This window comes from Vombatus ursinus, unplaced genomic scaffold, assembly GCF_900497805.2.
Source record: "Vombatus ursinus unplaced genomic scaffold, bare-nosed wombat genome assembly UNPS02005659.1, whole genome shotgun sequence".
NCBI lineage: Eukaryota > Metazoa > Chordata > Mammalia > Diprotodontia > Vombatidae > Vombatus > Vombatus ursinus.
The window spans coordinates 879939-894516 of record NW_020945437.1 but is presented as its reverse complement, the minus strand read 5'-3'; the positions used below and the strand labels follow the sequence as shown (position 1 = coordinate 894516).

General features: G+C 36.1%; 1 protein-coding gene across 4 annotated transcripts in view; it reads left to right on the top strand.

The window, feature by feature from the left end:
* FNDC3A (fibronectin type III domain containing 3A) overlaps nt 1–14578 on the top strand; it is a 203532-nt gene that overhangs the window by 160668 nt on the left and 28286 nt on the right. For all 4 annotated transcript variants that reach the window (XM_027848140.1, XM_027848141.1, XM_027848144.1 and 1 more), the window contains 3 exons: nt 5100–5186; nt 12635–12773; nt 13381–13449. In XM_027848140.1, the coding sequence (XP_027703941.1) occupies nt 5100–5186; nt 12635–12773; nt 13381–13449 (295 nt within the window). The remainder of the gene's footprint in view (nt 1–5099; nt 5187–12634; nt 12774–13380; nt 13450–14578) is intronic.

Here is a 14578-nt window from a genome sequence, read left to right as displayed (position 1 = left end):
CAGTTCACCACATACAGTTGCTTTTCAAAGGGCTATAGTGTATGTAAAGAAGTGCTTGCTCCCACAATAAAGATAAAGAGCTCTCCCATGAAACTAATAGGTCAGATTGAGAAGTGGCTTCACAGTAAGGTCTCATATTCGTTAGACTATAAATGTGGCTGAACTGCTGTTAGAATTGCAGTCACTTTGTAAAGGCAGTTTTACTTCTGGATCTTCAATGGCCTTAACCGTAAATGACTATCCATCTACCAAAACATAGTATGTAGCTAGCTACAAAAAAGTTAAACATTTTTCTATGTTTTATTAAATCTTATAAACAGCCAGGTTAGACCTGGGTTACACTCAGTATTGAAGAAGACTTGGTTTCTTCTGACTTCATGTTTACAGTTGAAATAGGAAATAGTAAGCTTCAGTAGTATTTCTACCACTAGTAGGTCTGTGATCCCATTATCAGTTATCCTTCCATCATTGAAGATTTCACCTCATCCATACCTTCATATATTATATGATGTTTGTCCATGTTCTCTATTATATATTCCCCAGAGGATTTTCCCATCATGCTTGATGACTTCCCCTAGGTCTTTCTACATTTCTTAGTTATTTGTTCAGTGAAGAGCCTGTCTTTTACAAACTCTTATTTTCACCTGTTTTTCTGACGCTAATTCCGTGGTAATATCCCTTCTTGTTTAGGTATTACCTTCAATTTTAGTGAAACTGATCTCATAAGCGTGCTGCCTCCATTGGTTCATATCACAGCCTATCCATGCCTTCTTTTCTTTGGCACCTTTTGTCTGTTTCTTCCCTTCATCCCCTACTGGCACATCTGATATGCAGAGAGCCCTTTCCTTGATCTCTTGATATTATGTGGGCACCATTAAATGAATTGTATCCAGTTGACAGAAGCTATGCATCAGTTAACCATTACTCTTACTATGTGAACGTCCACCCTCATTTTACAGTCTTTTATCTTTTTGTTAAAATCTTATATATCACTTCTTAAAACATAATTTGTCAGGGTTGGTATTCTAAAACCTGCTTATGTCCACCATAAGTTTCTTCATTATCATTTGGATGACCTTCAATTTTTATTCTTAAGATTTTATGATATTCCAAGACTTGTAATCACATAACATAATTGTAGATATAAAGAAAAAATTTAAGAAAAGGGGTTTTTGTTTTAAGGAAGGGCTTGGGTTTATTGAAAGTATGCAGCTTCCCAAATGCAATCCAGCCCACTTTCTTACTTCTTTTTAATTCTGAGTGCAGTTGATTGGCCTTACCCAATATTTGTCCAAGATGAGTGTACTCTAGCTCGATGAGCTGACCATCAAAAATGCATATCATAGTCTGATGTTCTTTATCCACTTGGATTCCTTGTGTTGATTGAGTTCTTTTGAGTGCTTCTACATCCCACTTGGGAGCCTCTGTAGTGTTTTTAGGATTTGAAGTATATTCAGTCAGTATAATGTCATCCAATAAAAGAAGCATCTAGAGGCCCTTACTATCTGTAGGTCATACTTCATTTGTCCTCTGCATTAGCCATTGTACATGATACTAGTAATACCTGTGGCAGAAATGTGGCTCCCTATTTTATACCTCACTTGATGTTAGTAATCACTGAACAATCTGTAATTGCATTGATCAAGGAATCTTGTTTGATACTATTCCTTTACCTATTGGGTCTTTTCATTTACCAAAGAGTTTTTGTTGATTGAGATTGTGGTTATTGTAGGAAATTGTGATAATCTGTATCATGTCTGTTACTTTATCCATTTCCTGATTTGGGGCATCAGAGGCTTAATTTAAATGTGTCAGAATGGAGCTGTTTAAATTACATGCAATAATACCTTCTTTTTATCCTTTTTGAAGTTGATTTTTACCTTTCCTCTAGTAGTTTAGTCAGCTGACTCAGAATGACTAACATCAGTAACTTGTCTCCTAAAATATTGTCAATTTCATTTTTTTAATTGGATATAATAGAGTAAGTTCTTGCCAGGTTTAATACCTCCTAACTCTGTCTTTGAAAGTATTTGTGTTTGTGCATGCAAGGCTTTTGTTTAATCCACAAACCTTTGACCTCTTTGATTTCTAAATCCATAACTGACATCATTAAGCATTGAAGTTTAGAGGATTTTATTGACTTCGTAGAACTTTTGTAAATCCTAATTCTCTTCAACAAATGTTGGTACATAAGTTCTGTTATCTTCATGATCTTTTGCATAGATTCATCAGAAGAAGTGCAAGTTTTCTGTTGCCTTTGGATGCACAATAAAAGCAACTCTGCCATGTCTTTCAGTTTGCTCCTTCATTTAGCTACAATTTCCTTTTCCAGTTTCATTTGTAACAAGAATGTTCATTAGTGATAGGGTTCATTAGTATGTCACTTTGATTATCATTGAACATGGATCTCACATTTTAGAGTACTAGTATTAAAATGAACATTTATAGGTGGTCTAAAAATTATTGCTGTTCTTACATTTCTTTATCTATTTTCCAGTACTTTTTTTTTTACTTTTAGTTTTCAACATTCACTTCCGCAAGCTTTTGAGTTTTAAATTGTCTCTACCTCCCTCCCCAAGACGGAATGCAATCTGATGTAGGCTTTACATACACAATCCTATTACACATATTTTCTCATTAGTCATGTTGTAAAGAAGAATCAGAACCAATAGGAGAAACCACAAGAAAGAAGAAACAAAACAAAACAGGATTTAAAAAAGAGCAAATAGTATGTTTCCATCTGCATTCAAACTCCATAGTCCTTTATCTGGCTATAGATAGCATTTTCCATCATGAGACTTTTGGAGAAGTCTTAGATCTTTGCATTGCTGAGAAGAGCTAAGTCTATCAAAGTTAGTCGTCGGACAACGTGGCTGTTACTGTGTACAATGTTCTTCTGGTTCTGCTCACTTCACTCAGCATCAGTCCATACAACTCTTTCCAGGTTTTTCTGAAGTCTGCTTGCTCATCATTTCTTATAGCACAATAGTGTTCCATCACATTCATATGCCACAACTTATTCAGCCATTCCCCAAGTGATGGGCATCCCCTCAATTTCCAGTTCTTTGCCACCACAGAAAGAGCTGCTATAAATATTTTTGTACATGTGGGTCCTTTTCCCATTTTTGTGATCTCTTTGGGATACAGCCGTAGAAGTGCTATTGCTGGGTCAAAGGGTATGTGCATTTTTATAGCCCTTTGGGCATAGTTCCAAATTGCTCTCCAAAATTGTTGGATCAGTTCACAACTCCACCAACAATGTATTGATGTTCCAGTTTTCCCACATCTTCTCCAACATTTATCATTTTCTTGTTTAGTCATGTTAGCCAGCCTGATAGGTGTGATGTGGTACCTCACAGTTGTTTTGATTTGCATTTCTCTAATCAGTAGTGATTTAGAGCATTTTTATATATGACTATAGATAACTTTAATTTCTTCATCTGAAAACTGCCTATTCATATCCTTTGACCATTTATCAATTGGGGAATGACTTGTATTCTTATAAATTTGACTTAGTTCTCTATGTATTTTAGAAATGAGAAATCAGAGACACTGGTTGTAAAAATTTTTCCCAGTTTCCTGCTTCCCTCCTAATCTTGGATACATTGGCTTTGTGCAAAAACTTTTCAGTTTAATCAAAATTATCCATTTTGCATTTTATAATGTTCTCTGCCTCTTGTTTGGTCATAAATTCTTCTGTTCTCCATAAATCTGACAGGTAAACTATTCCTTGCTCAGCCTTTATATCTAAATCATGTACCCATTTTGACTTTATTTTGGTATAGGGTATAAGATTTCAGTCTATGCCTAGTTTCTGCCATACTGTTTTCCAGTTTTCCCAGCAGTTTTTGTCCAATATCCCAGAAGCTGGAGTCTTTTGGTTTATCAGACAGTAGATTACTGTAGTCATTGACTACTGTTTCTTGTGTACCTAACCTTCCAGTACTTTTTTACAGGGCTGAGGGCTATTTTGTATTTATCATTTGTTTCATGAGTCGCAAGGCCAAATAATTCATCACTAGTGAGTGAGTTGTTGATTCTTATGTTATTCCCACATTAGTTACGTCAGCGTCTTTATTTGTGATGCTCCATGTTGCCCTCAGATTCTGAGTAAGCTATAAACCTAAACTTCTTGTTTTTCTCAGACCTGAGTCATATATTCCAATATCTTTTAACCATCCGGTGCCCACTTTTACACTTATTCGTTGAGTATCAAATTATATGTTAACTTGATTTGAATGATCTAACCCAATTCTGTATAGAATTTTTCTCCCTCTTCATCCTTTGTAATAGGTGTTGGCTCATGATCTATAATTTTATTTCCATTGGTCCTTTTTGCTTATTCTCATCATAAGCACTGAAGTAAAAAGATGACCAAACATCCCATAAACATACCTGTTTCCTTCAGGCACATGATGAAACCAACCTTACCAATTCCTTTGTTTGTTTTTGAGGAAAACTTATAAACTGTTCTTCCATTTAGTCTTAATTTTTATTGTCTTCTGGTTTAATTACCATAAGAATATCAGTATTTACACAATTTACTTGTTCCAAAAATATGTCACTCTGTCTTTGGACTAAGATTTTACATTTAGAGTACTCGTAGTTAAATTTATATTTATACATAGCGTAAAAGCTGTAATTCTTAAACCACCTGTCCTCTTCCCTTCACCCATCCCCCCTTCATTCTACCATATTTGCAGAAGCAGAAACAGGCTGCAAAAGACAGAGGGCTGTTTTGTATTTGTTCTTCATTTCATGGGTTGTCATGGCCAAAGAATTCCTTACCTAGTGGCTAGACACTGTTGAGCTCAGATCGTTTCATTGCCACCTGCTTAACTAATTAGGTGGGTTTTTCCCTGCCTGTCCTCCTCCCTTTCTCTCTCAGCACTGAGAAACTGATCCAACCTAATCCAAGGTAAAGAGGTTTAACTTTAAACAAAGTGCTAAATACCTTGCACTTCTGGACATTTAAAAGATAAAGAAAAAATAGGTCTTTTTCCATTATTTCCCTCCTTCCACTATTGAAAAGTGAAATATAAGTATAACTATAGATATGTCTATATGTTCATTATATATGTATGTTAATCTTCTAACAGGGATATGGTTTCAAGCCTAAATATGATGGAGAAGATCTTGCTTACACAGTGAAAAATCTTAGACGCAGTACAAAGTACAAGTTTAAGGTAAGATTGTAAAAATCTTAAAGTAAGATTTAGAATGGTTAAATAATTTTTATTTTAAACCTTAAATGTTTTATTTAATATTTAATATGATGTTATTAATGTTATCACTTAATAAGATTAATATTTAATATTTAATGTGTGTCTTATTCTGTTCTTTCACTCTTAGGGTGTGTAAAGCAGTTATTCTAGAATGTTTTCTACTAGAATCACCTTATACTAAAACACTTCATGTTTTACTGGCATCCTATTCTCACAATACAGATAGGTGTCCCCGAAAGACACATTCAGGATTGACACTGAGTACATTATAATAGCATCAGGCACTAGTAAGGTTTTTGTTCTACTAATTTTACAACACAGTAGAATGCAACTGTCTTGCAGTTACTGTGTAGTTAGCATTTTGTTTCCCCTCTTCCCAGAATGATACATAACTGGTGCCCTTTCTGAGGGAAAAAAGATAGAGCACCCCTGGGTGACATCTAGAACATCTTTTCTTGTCAGCTTTGATCATTTGGTGGCTGATTGTACCATGCTGTCAGTTGTCTAAGCCCTTTGTTTCTTATCTTTTTACCTTTTATTTAAGCATTCTAGTGATTTCTTCCATCATTAGTACCTTTGATAAAGGATCAGCATTTTAACAGCAAGGATAACAGTCTGGGTAGGAGTTTAAAACAAAAAGTTAATGTGAGGGTTAGGGTTTAACCTTTGGATTTCATTTGTGTGCACTCTCTCAGTTTTTTATCTTTGCTTATTTTGGTATAGATCAGTATTGTATATCATATATAGTAAACTGAAAAAGAATCTTGCTTAATTTCATAGCTCTGGTGTCTGTCACAGTGGCATGCATTTGTGGTTGTTTTAATTATTATTTGATTTAATAACAGGTAATCTGATGTCAGCCATTTTTAAGCAACAAATGGTGTCCTATTGAGACTGGTTGACTAAAAAATCTTAACCATGTATAGCTAAGCATGATCATTTTGGGACACAGACTGTTGTGGATATAGGTTTTAATGCTTTAAAAATAATATTTATTTTTAACATCTTGAACTATATAATTCTCTCCTTTCACCAACTAAAAGCTCATTCATTTAACATTTTTACTTCAAAAATCTGTTGCCCATTTCTGCAGTCATTTGCTAAAACACTGTTGCATTTACCTAATACAACGATAAATAGGTTTTATAGCAAATTCCTTTGCTTCATGTCAGCTCAGTTTTTTGTAGACAGTTATTTGTTATTTATAATTTAAGCTCTGTAGACTACAGGTGAGCATATTGGTATTCATCATATAGGTATGCAGGTTAAAAGTAGAAATACATCATTTTTAGAGAATTTAATTTCATTTTTTTCCATGATTATATGGAAAAACAAATCTTAACATCCATTTTTTAAAATTTTGAGTTCCAAATTCTCTCCCTCCCTTCCATACCCCCTCATTGATAAAGCAAACAGTTTGATTTGGTTAGACATGTTGAGTCAGACAAAACATATCAGTCATGTTGTAAAAGAAAATACAGACAAAAAAAACAAGAAAAATAAAGTAAAAAAAAGTATGCTTCAGTCTACATTTCAGACTCCATCAGTTCTTTCTCTAGAGATGGATAGCATTTTTCATCATAAATCCTTTAGAATTATCTTAGATCATCATATTGCTGAGAATAGCTAAGTTCTTCACAGTTGATCATTGTACAATATTGCTATTATTGTGTACGATGTTCTCCTGGTTCTGCTCCCATTTCACTTTGCATCAGTGCATGTAAATCTTTCCAGATTTTTCTGAGAGCATCTTGCTCATTTCTCATAGTACAGTAGTGTCCCATCACAATTATATACCACAACTTGTTCCTCCATCCCCTCAATTTACAATTCTTTGTCACCACTAAAAGAACTGCTATTTAAATATTTTTGTTTTCTTTTTTGTGTTTTTTTTTCTCTTTAGGATACAGACCTAGTAGTGGTATTGCTAGGTCAAAGGGTATGCGTGGTTTTTTAGCCCTTTGGGCATAGTTACAAATTACTTTTCTGAATAGCTGAATCAGTTCACAACTCCATGAACAGTGCATTTGTATCCCAGTTTTCCCACATCCCCTCCAACATTTGTCATTTTCCTTTTCTGTCATATTAGCCAATCTGATAGGAGTGGGGTAGTACCTCAGAGCTGTTGTAATTTACATTTCTCTAATCAGTAGTGATTTAGAGAAAAAAATAGAAATATATTCTCAGGTAGTCTGAATCAGAGGCATGTTTGAACTATTTACAAAATACTTGAGGGCAGCTAGGTAGTGCAGTGGATAGAGCTCTGACCTCAGAGTCAGGAGGACCTAAGTTCAAATCCAGCCTCAGACATTTGACACTTATTAGATTGTGTGACCCCGGGCAAGTCACTTAATCCCAATTGCCTCACCAAAAGGAAAAAAAAAATTTTTTTTTTTTTTAAACAAAGCCGTTAGGTAGGTTTGTTAACTGAGCTCTTTCTCTTAATTTTAAAACATAAACAGTCAGTAGGTGAAAACATAGTGTAAATAGAGCAAAAAAAGTGCCAGCCTTACATAATCTAATAAACCAATAATGACAATAGAACTAGACCATCCTGTAGGTTCAGTAAAGTTTGCCTGAACATTGACTTGAAGCAGTGGGAAAGGCACAAATTATTCTATTTTGACTTTTTAAAAAGCATCAGAATTGTAGTTTAGAGAATTCGTTATAACTAGAAGGATATCATACGTTGTAAATCTAGGATTAATATTCCTTCTTACATCATGAAATTTAACAATTGATATTATGAGACTATCTGCATTATCCAGAGTAGCAGAGAAATCACTGATAACATAAATGACTGGCTTTACCACTGTGGCTCACCCCCATGACAGTAAAGCATTGGGCTTTAATAGGAGGGACGAAATAGTCATCAAAATCTAGTCACTTAAAGATCTAGTAGAGCTGATAAGTACATATGTACTATAGCACATGTTATAATATCGTAAGTGGGTAAAGACCAAACAAAGTATTCTATGACATCATTTTTAGTTGTGGGATCAGGAAAGTCTTCCTGGAGTAAAATGATCCCTGAAAGCCTTAAATGACAATCTGAGATGTGTAAAGGTAAACCATTCACAGAGTCAGGAGAGAGATTAGGGAGCAGTAGGAGCCTGGAAAACACTTTGACAGCAACCTGGAATTCATGAAGGTGAATCATGAGCGGTGCAGCTGATGGTGCAAGCTGTGATCAGATCATGGAGGGCCTTGAATATCAGAGTAAGGAGTTTAAGCCTATGAGTAGATGAGATCCCCTAAGGGAAATAAGATAGAAGGAGAAACTTGAGGGTGCAGTAGTGTATAATCCAAGGAAGAAGAGGAGAACAAGGCCAACAGGTTCAACAGCTGCAAAGATGTCAAGAAGAGTAAAGATGGAAAAGAAGCCGTTGAATTTGGCCGTGGGACTTCATGAGTAGTCTTGCAGAGAGCAGTCTTATTAAAGTGTTGAAGATGGAAACCAGATTTCAGGAGTTGAAGAATTGAGGGAGTAGTGAGAATTTACTGGCAGAGAGTAAAGACTACTCTATCTAGGTGATCTTTTTGTTTTTTGTTATTTCTAGGCTAGGCAATGGGGTTAAGTGACTTGCCCAGGGTCACAGAGCTATTAAGTGTCAAGTGTCTGAGGCCAGATATTCACTCAGGTCCTCCTGACTCCAGGGCCAGTGCTCTATCCACTGTGCCACCTAGTTGCCCCTAGATGATCTTTATTAAAAATGAAAATTCCTAACAGCGTTTGTTTCTGTTCTGTGCTTCTCATTTTTAAAATACACTATATTTTGTTTCTCTTCCAAAGAACTCTTATAATTCAGACCCTAATTATATAGTACATAAATAATTTAACCCATTAGCTTCATTTTGCAAGTCTAATGTATATCCACAGGCTATTTTTCATTTCCTGGCATGATTTCTATATCTTAGGTTTTGTAAAGTATATAAGATATCTAGTATATTTATTTAGTTTTCCTTTCACACGACATTAGTACTTACTTGGTTGCATGTTGAGATTAAAGAAAACATTAACAATAACTCTACACAGAACAGGACAGAGGGGACTCAGGGATTTTCACCAGCCCTGCTCTGCACAGGACAGCTGATCAGTGTTCAAGCAGCAGCATCTCTGAGTCTACCTCACACAGTATGGTCCCCACCATCACTTTGTGTGACTGTAGCCAATTGCTCAAACTCAGATTACCCCTAGAGATAGCAGCAAACCATGGTGACAACCCTGGAGAAGCTACAAAAAGACCTTGAAGGAGTTGCTGAGAAAGGCCATTAGGATGAGTCAGTGATGCTCCCAACAACAGAAAAGTCCAAGTTAGAACTAGCAATCAGGCACAAGATAGAGCAGAAGGGACAAGAGAAAGAAGAAACTATTGACACTGAGAATCCAGCAACTATGGTTGCTTCTATATCAGCTGGGCACTCAGTAAGAATCAGCAGTTAAGGATGGATCAGATAAATTTGTGAAAATCTACATCATCTTAACTGGTCATCAGCAAGTTCCCGCTAAGAATAAATGCAATTCACAGAGAGGTCATTTGAGCTTCTCATGTGTTTAGTCTTTTTCTGCCGTGTCCAATTCTCCATAACCCCATTTGGGGTTTTCTTGGCAAAGACACTGGAATGGTTTGCCGTTTCCTTCTCCAGCTCATTTTACAGATTAAACTGAAGCAAATAGGATAAAATGACTTGCCCAGGGTCACACAGCTAGTAAATGTCTGAAGCCAGATTTGAACTCGAAAAAATGAGTCTTTCTGACTCCAGGCCCAGCCCTCTATCCACTATGCCACACAGCTGCCCGAGCTTTTCATCAAGAGTCTAAGTGGGAAAAACTACTTCATGACTGTCAACAACTTGAACCTCATCTTTGCAAGTAGTAGTTTAAGAAAGATCAAGACTGATATTATATTATGTTATAATGTTACATAATATATAGTGATATTATATATTATTCAAATAGGAGCAGAAATGAGATTATTGACCACCATGATTTCTCCACCTAGCTGGAGAAAAAATGCAAAGGGGGAGAGGGTGGGAGCGGTTTGGAAGAATCTTCCTTTGACAATGATGCATACTGGTGAGAGGCTGATGGATAATTCTGAAGATTTATGAAGATGGTTGAAGGTTAAAAACTATTAATAAAGCCTGGGTAGAGTCAGGAGAGGAAAAAAAAATACAAGGAGAAACCAAATTTTGAGGCAAAGTCCTTTTGGCCACCATTGTGAAAATATTTTTTCCATTAAGGGACTGTTGCTGAACTACACAGATGCACTTGACAGGTATGTTGTTTGCATAGCCTTCTTCCAAGCAAAGATGTGAACTCTTTTCATGTTTGAGGATTTATTTAAAATAAAATACACTTTAAAAAAAAGCATGTACTTTGAAGAAATATCCTGTTGTTTTGATGATAACTGTTAGTCTTAAGCCAGCAACACCTGTAGTTTTTACATAGGTGTTTGTTTTGTGGTTTGCATTTTTTCTGTTCAGATAAGTTTCTTAACACTACCACCTGGTCATTGTTACCAGAGTTTGAAACATATTTATGCTTTTTATATTTCTGAATAACCATCAATGTGTATAATCCAGTCTCGCACAGTGCCTTGCATGCAGTAGACACGTCATACTAGAGGCAGCTAGTGGTTGCAGCATAGAGAGCTCTGGACCCAAAGTCAGAAAGACCTAAGTTCAGATCCAGCCTCAGATGTACACCAGTTGTGTGACCCCACCCAAGTCATTTCATCTTCCTCATCTGTGAAATGGGGATAATAATAGCATCTCCTTCTCAGGTTATTGTGAGGATAAAGTGAGATAATATTTGTAAAGTACTTTGCATACTTCAAAGCATTATATCAGTGCTACCTAGTTGTTATTATCCACTTTATCAAAAAACAAGAAGGGATTCCAGATTTTATGCTTCAGCTCACAATAGAAGATACTGACAATGGGGCTAATAATTATGAGGAGAGATTATGAACTAGAACCTTTTAGAATCAATCAGAATTGATAAGCATATCGAGAGAAGAAGGCTCCCTGGGAAAGAAGAGAAGGCATGACTTCAGGGGATAAGAAATACTTGGAGGTCCCACAATAAACTAGAAATAGTCACCAAATCCTTTCTTCATAATTTCTTTCTTCATATTTCAGGTCTTCCATTCCTACTGTGCCCCCACAGTAGTCAAAGGCCCTTATTACTCCAGGCCTGAATCATTTCAGTTGTTTCCTAACTTATCACCCTGCTTCCATATTCTTTCCCACCACTACTAAAAATTTTCCTAAAATACAGCTTATATTCTATTACACATTTGATTTAAAAAAAAAATCAATCAAAGGGAATGAACATTTATTAAGTGCCTATGTACCAGGCTCTGTGCTAAATGCTTTGCAGGTATTATCTCATTTGAAATTTAAGACCCTTCTGTCCTAATCTAACTTTCCAACTTTATCACACACACTACTCCCTGTCCCTTACTTGAATCTTTTATTTCAGCCAGTTCAGGCTAATTTCTTACTGGTGAACACATTTTATTCCTTTCTACCTTTTAACTCTTCTATAAAGTCTTGATGTCTGCTTCCTCTGAATTCCTACCACAGATTGTCTGTACCACTTAAAACTGCTTATTAATTGTCTTTTGTTACTTAATAGCCTGTACACCCAGTTAGATTATGTGCTTCTTGAAGTATTCCTATCTCTTAGGTCTGTATGTTCCTCACAATACATCTATCATAAGTATTCAAGGAATATTTATTGTTTAACATTGTTAATAAGAAAAAGAGGAGTTGCAGCCTTAGAGGCAGGAGGACCTGGGTTCTAGTTTTCTATGTCACCCTGAATAAGAAGAATGCTTGGGTGCACTGGTTTTAGGAATTGCCTCATCTGGAAGTTCTCTACATCAGTGAAACCATAGGTCTGGTCTCTCTATTCCTATCTTCTGTTACTCTTTATGGCTGTTGACCAAAGAAGAAACTTTGCTCTTAGAAGAATTAATTGGATAGGAGGTTTGTTACCTTAAAAGCAAGATTAGGAGGAGCTTCATTTGGCTTATTTGGTGTTACTTTAGATTTTCTTAACACATCAAATTTGTTTATTGATCTTGGGCAGGGTGATAAATTAAGCTCATGTTTATAAACTCTTTGATTGTGAGGCTACTAAGGAAAAGAATTTTGACTCTCTGGTTTGAATACCGTTTGGATATACTAGCGATCTAATGAGGGATAAAGGTTCTAAATTAAACAAATAAACCATTATCATGAGATACCTACCATCCTATCACCTACAAATATTCCCCTTGGCCCTCATTTTTTTATGTATATGTCAGGTTCAGAATACTGTCTTGTCAACACTCAACATGTTAAAAGATGATGCTTATGTTGGATTTATATAATAGTACTTCTGTATATTTTTGTCATAGGTTATTGCTTATAACTCAGAAGGTAAAAGCAATCCAAGTGAAGTAGTAGAATTTACTACTTGTCCAGACAAACCTGGAGTACCTTTAAAACCTTCAGTTAAAGGAAAGATACATTCACAGAACTTTAAAATAACTTGGGGTAAGGTGTTTTCCTTTTCATATTAATACAGATTCTTCAGAGATCTTACATAAGTTGATTTGTCCAGATGGGGCCAAATTCAAGCTGTATTATAATTAGGAGTGTGTCCGTGGCTCTTTAAACACATATGTGCTGAAGAATTCAGATCTGTTCAGGCAGATGGGAAGTACTCTGAATTTCTGGATAGTAATGTGACATAAAGCATAGTGAAAGAACACTGGGTTAGGATTTAGTCATGGGATCTGGATTCTAGTCCCTGCTCAACCACGTATCGAATATGTCTATGACCTTAGACAAGTCACTTTCTGAACCTTTCCAGCAGCATGGGAGTATTAGTGACTTTTCCCCTGTCTCACAGAGCTGTTATGGCTTTCAGTTGTAGAACTGAAAGCTATAAAGCATCATTTTTGTATCAGATTCTTTTCAGAGCAACATTTCAGACCATGTTTCTGATCTTAGTTTATATTTAGTTCCAAAACTCTAAATTTACTCTTTATTTAACAAATTACATTGTTAGAAAAACTTAAATAAGACGTGATTTATCAAATATTTTACTCTTTATTATGCTTTGCCTAATACCAATTTTAATTGTTTTGTTTTCTAACAGAGCCACCAAAAGACAATGGAGGAGCATCTATAAATAAATATGTTGTAGAAATGTCAGAAGGCTCAAATGGTAAGAACTATATTAATTAAAACAGTCAACAAGCATTTATTAAGCACTTATTGTGTACCAAAAGCTGTGCAAAGCATTTGAGGATACAAGGAAAGGCTCTCAAAAAGCTTATATTCTCATTTAGGAGACAATATGTAAATAACTAATACATATAAAACATACACAGAGTAGTCAAAGGTATTCTGAAAGGAGAAGGAATTAACAGCTCAGGAGATCAGTGAAGTCCTCTTGGCAAAAAGTAGGAGTTGAGCCGAGTCTTATAAGGTCCGGGAAGATAGGAGGTGTAGCCAATGTGAAACCATGGAAATTGAGTCTTGTTCAAGGAACTACAGATAGGTCAGTGTTCCTGGATCTTAGGGTGTATGATGGGAACACTTTGGCACCCAAGTGGTGGATGAATTGGGTGTGGACAAGAGTTATTTAGCTATTGCAGTAGTCTCTGCCTTTACCACCTGAGCTACAGGGGTGACTGTATAAGGAAAAAATAGAACATGTGCAAGAAATGCAAAAGTAACAGATTAGCGGTGTTGGGTGAGCAAGAGTAAGGCATCAAAGATATCAAGCTTGCAGGTCTAGATGACTAGAAGAATGGTGGTGCCTTCAGTGGTAAAGAATGAGGGAGTGTTACTATAAGAGACTTAAGGAGAGCCAAGAAAGTTTGGAATAGCGACTGTGAAAAGTGGGATGGTAAATCAATTAGAACAGAGTGGAATGTTTTGCCCTGCTGCATTGTGGACCCAGCCAGCAAGATTTCCTTTTTTTCCTCCAGCTCTTATCAGTCCATGAAGAAGAATGAAGAAGGTGAATGTTGGGAAGGATGCAAGGTTGGGAACTGGCAAGGTCTGATTGGCAATATAGCAAGGGGGCAAGGGAATGGAGAGTGGAGGATCATACAGACTTGAATCGATTCACCAAGCGACTAAGATCAGGAAGAAGGAAAATGTAGGGAGGGCAAAGGTGATTGCCTGGAGGTCGAAGTGAGAACAGCAGGGTCAGGGTTGTAAAAATTGTGATCAGATAAAGAAATTTCAGAGTTCCTGAACATAAACGTAGAACACTTGTGGGTGATTGTTAGCTCGAGTATGTAGCTGTGTATACTTTGTGTGTCTAGATTAGAGTGAAATAGTAG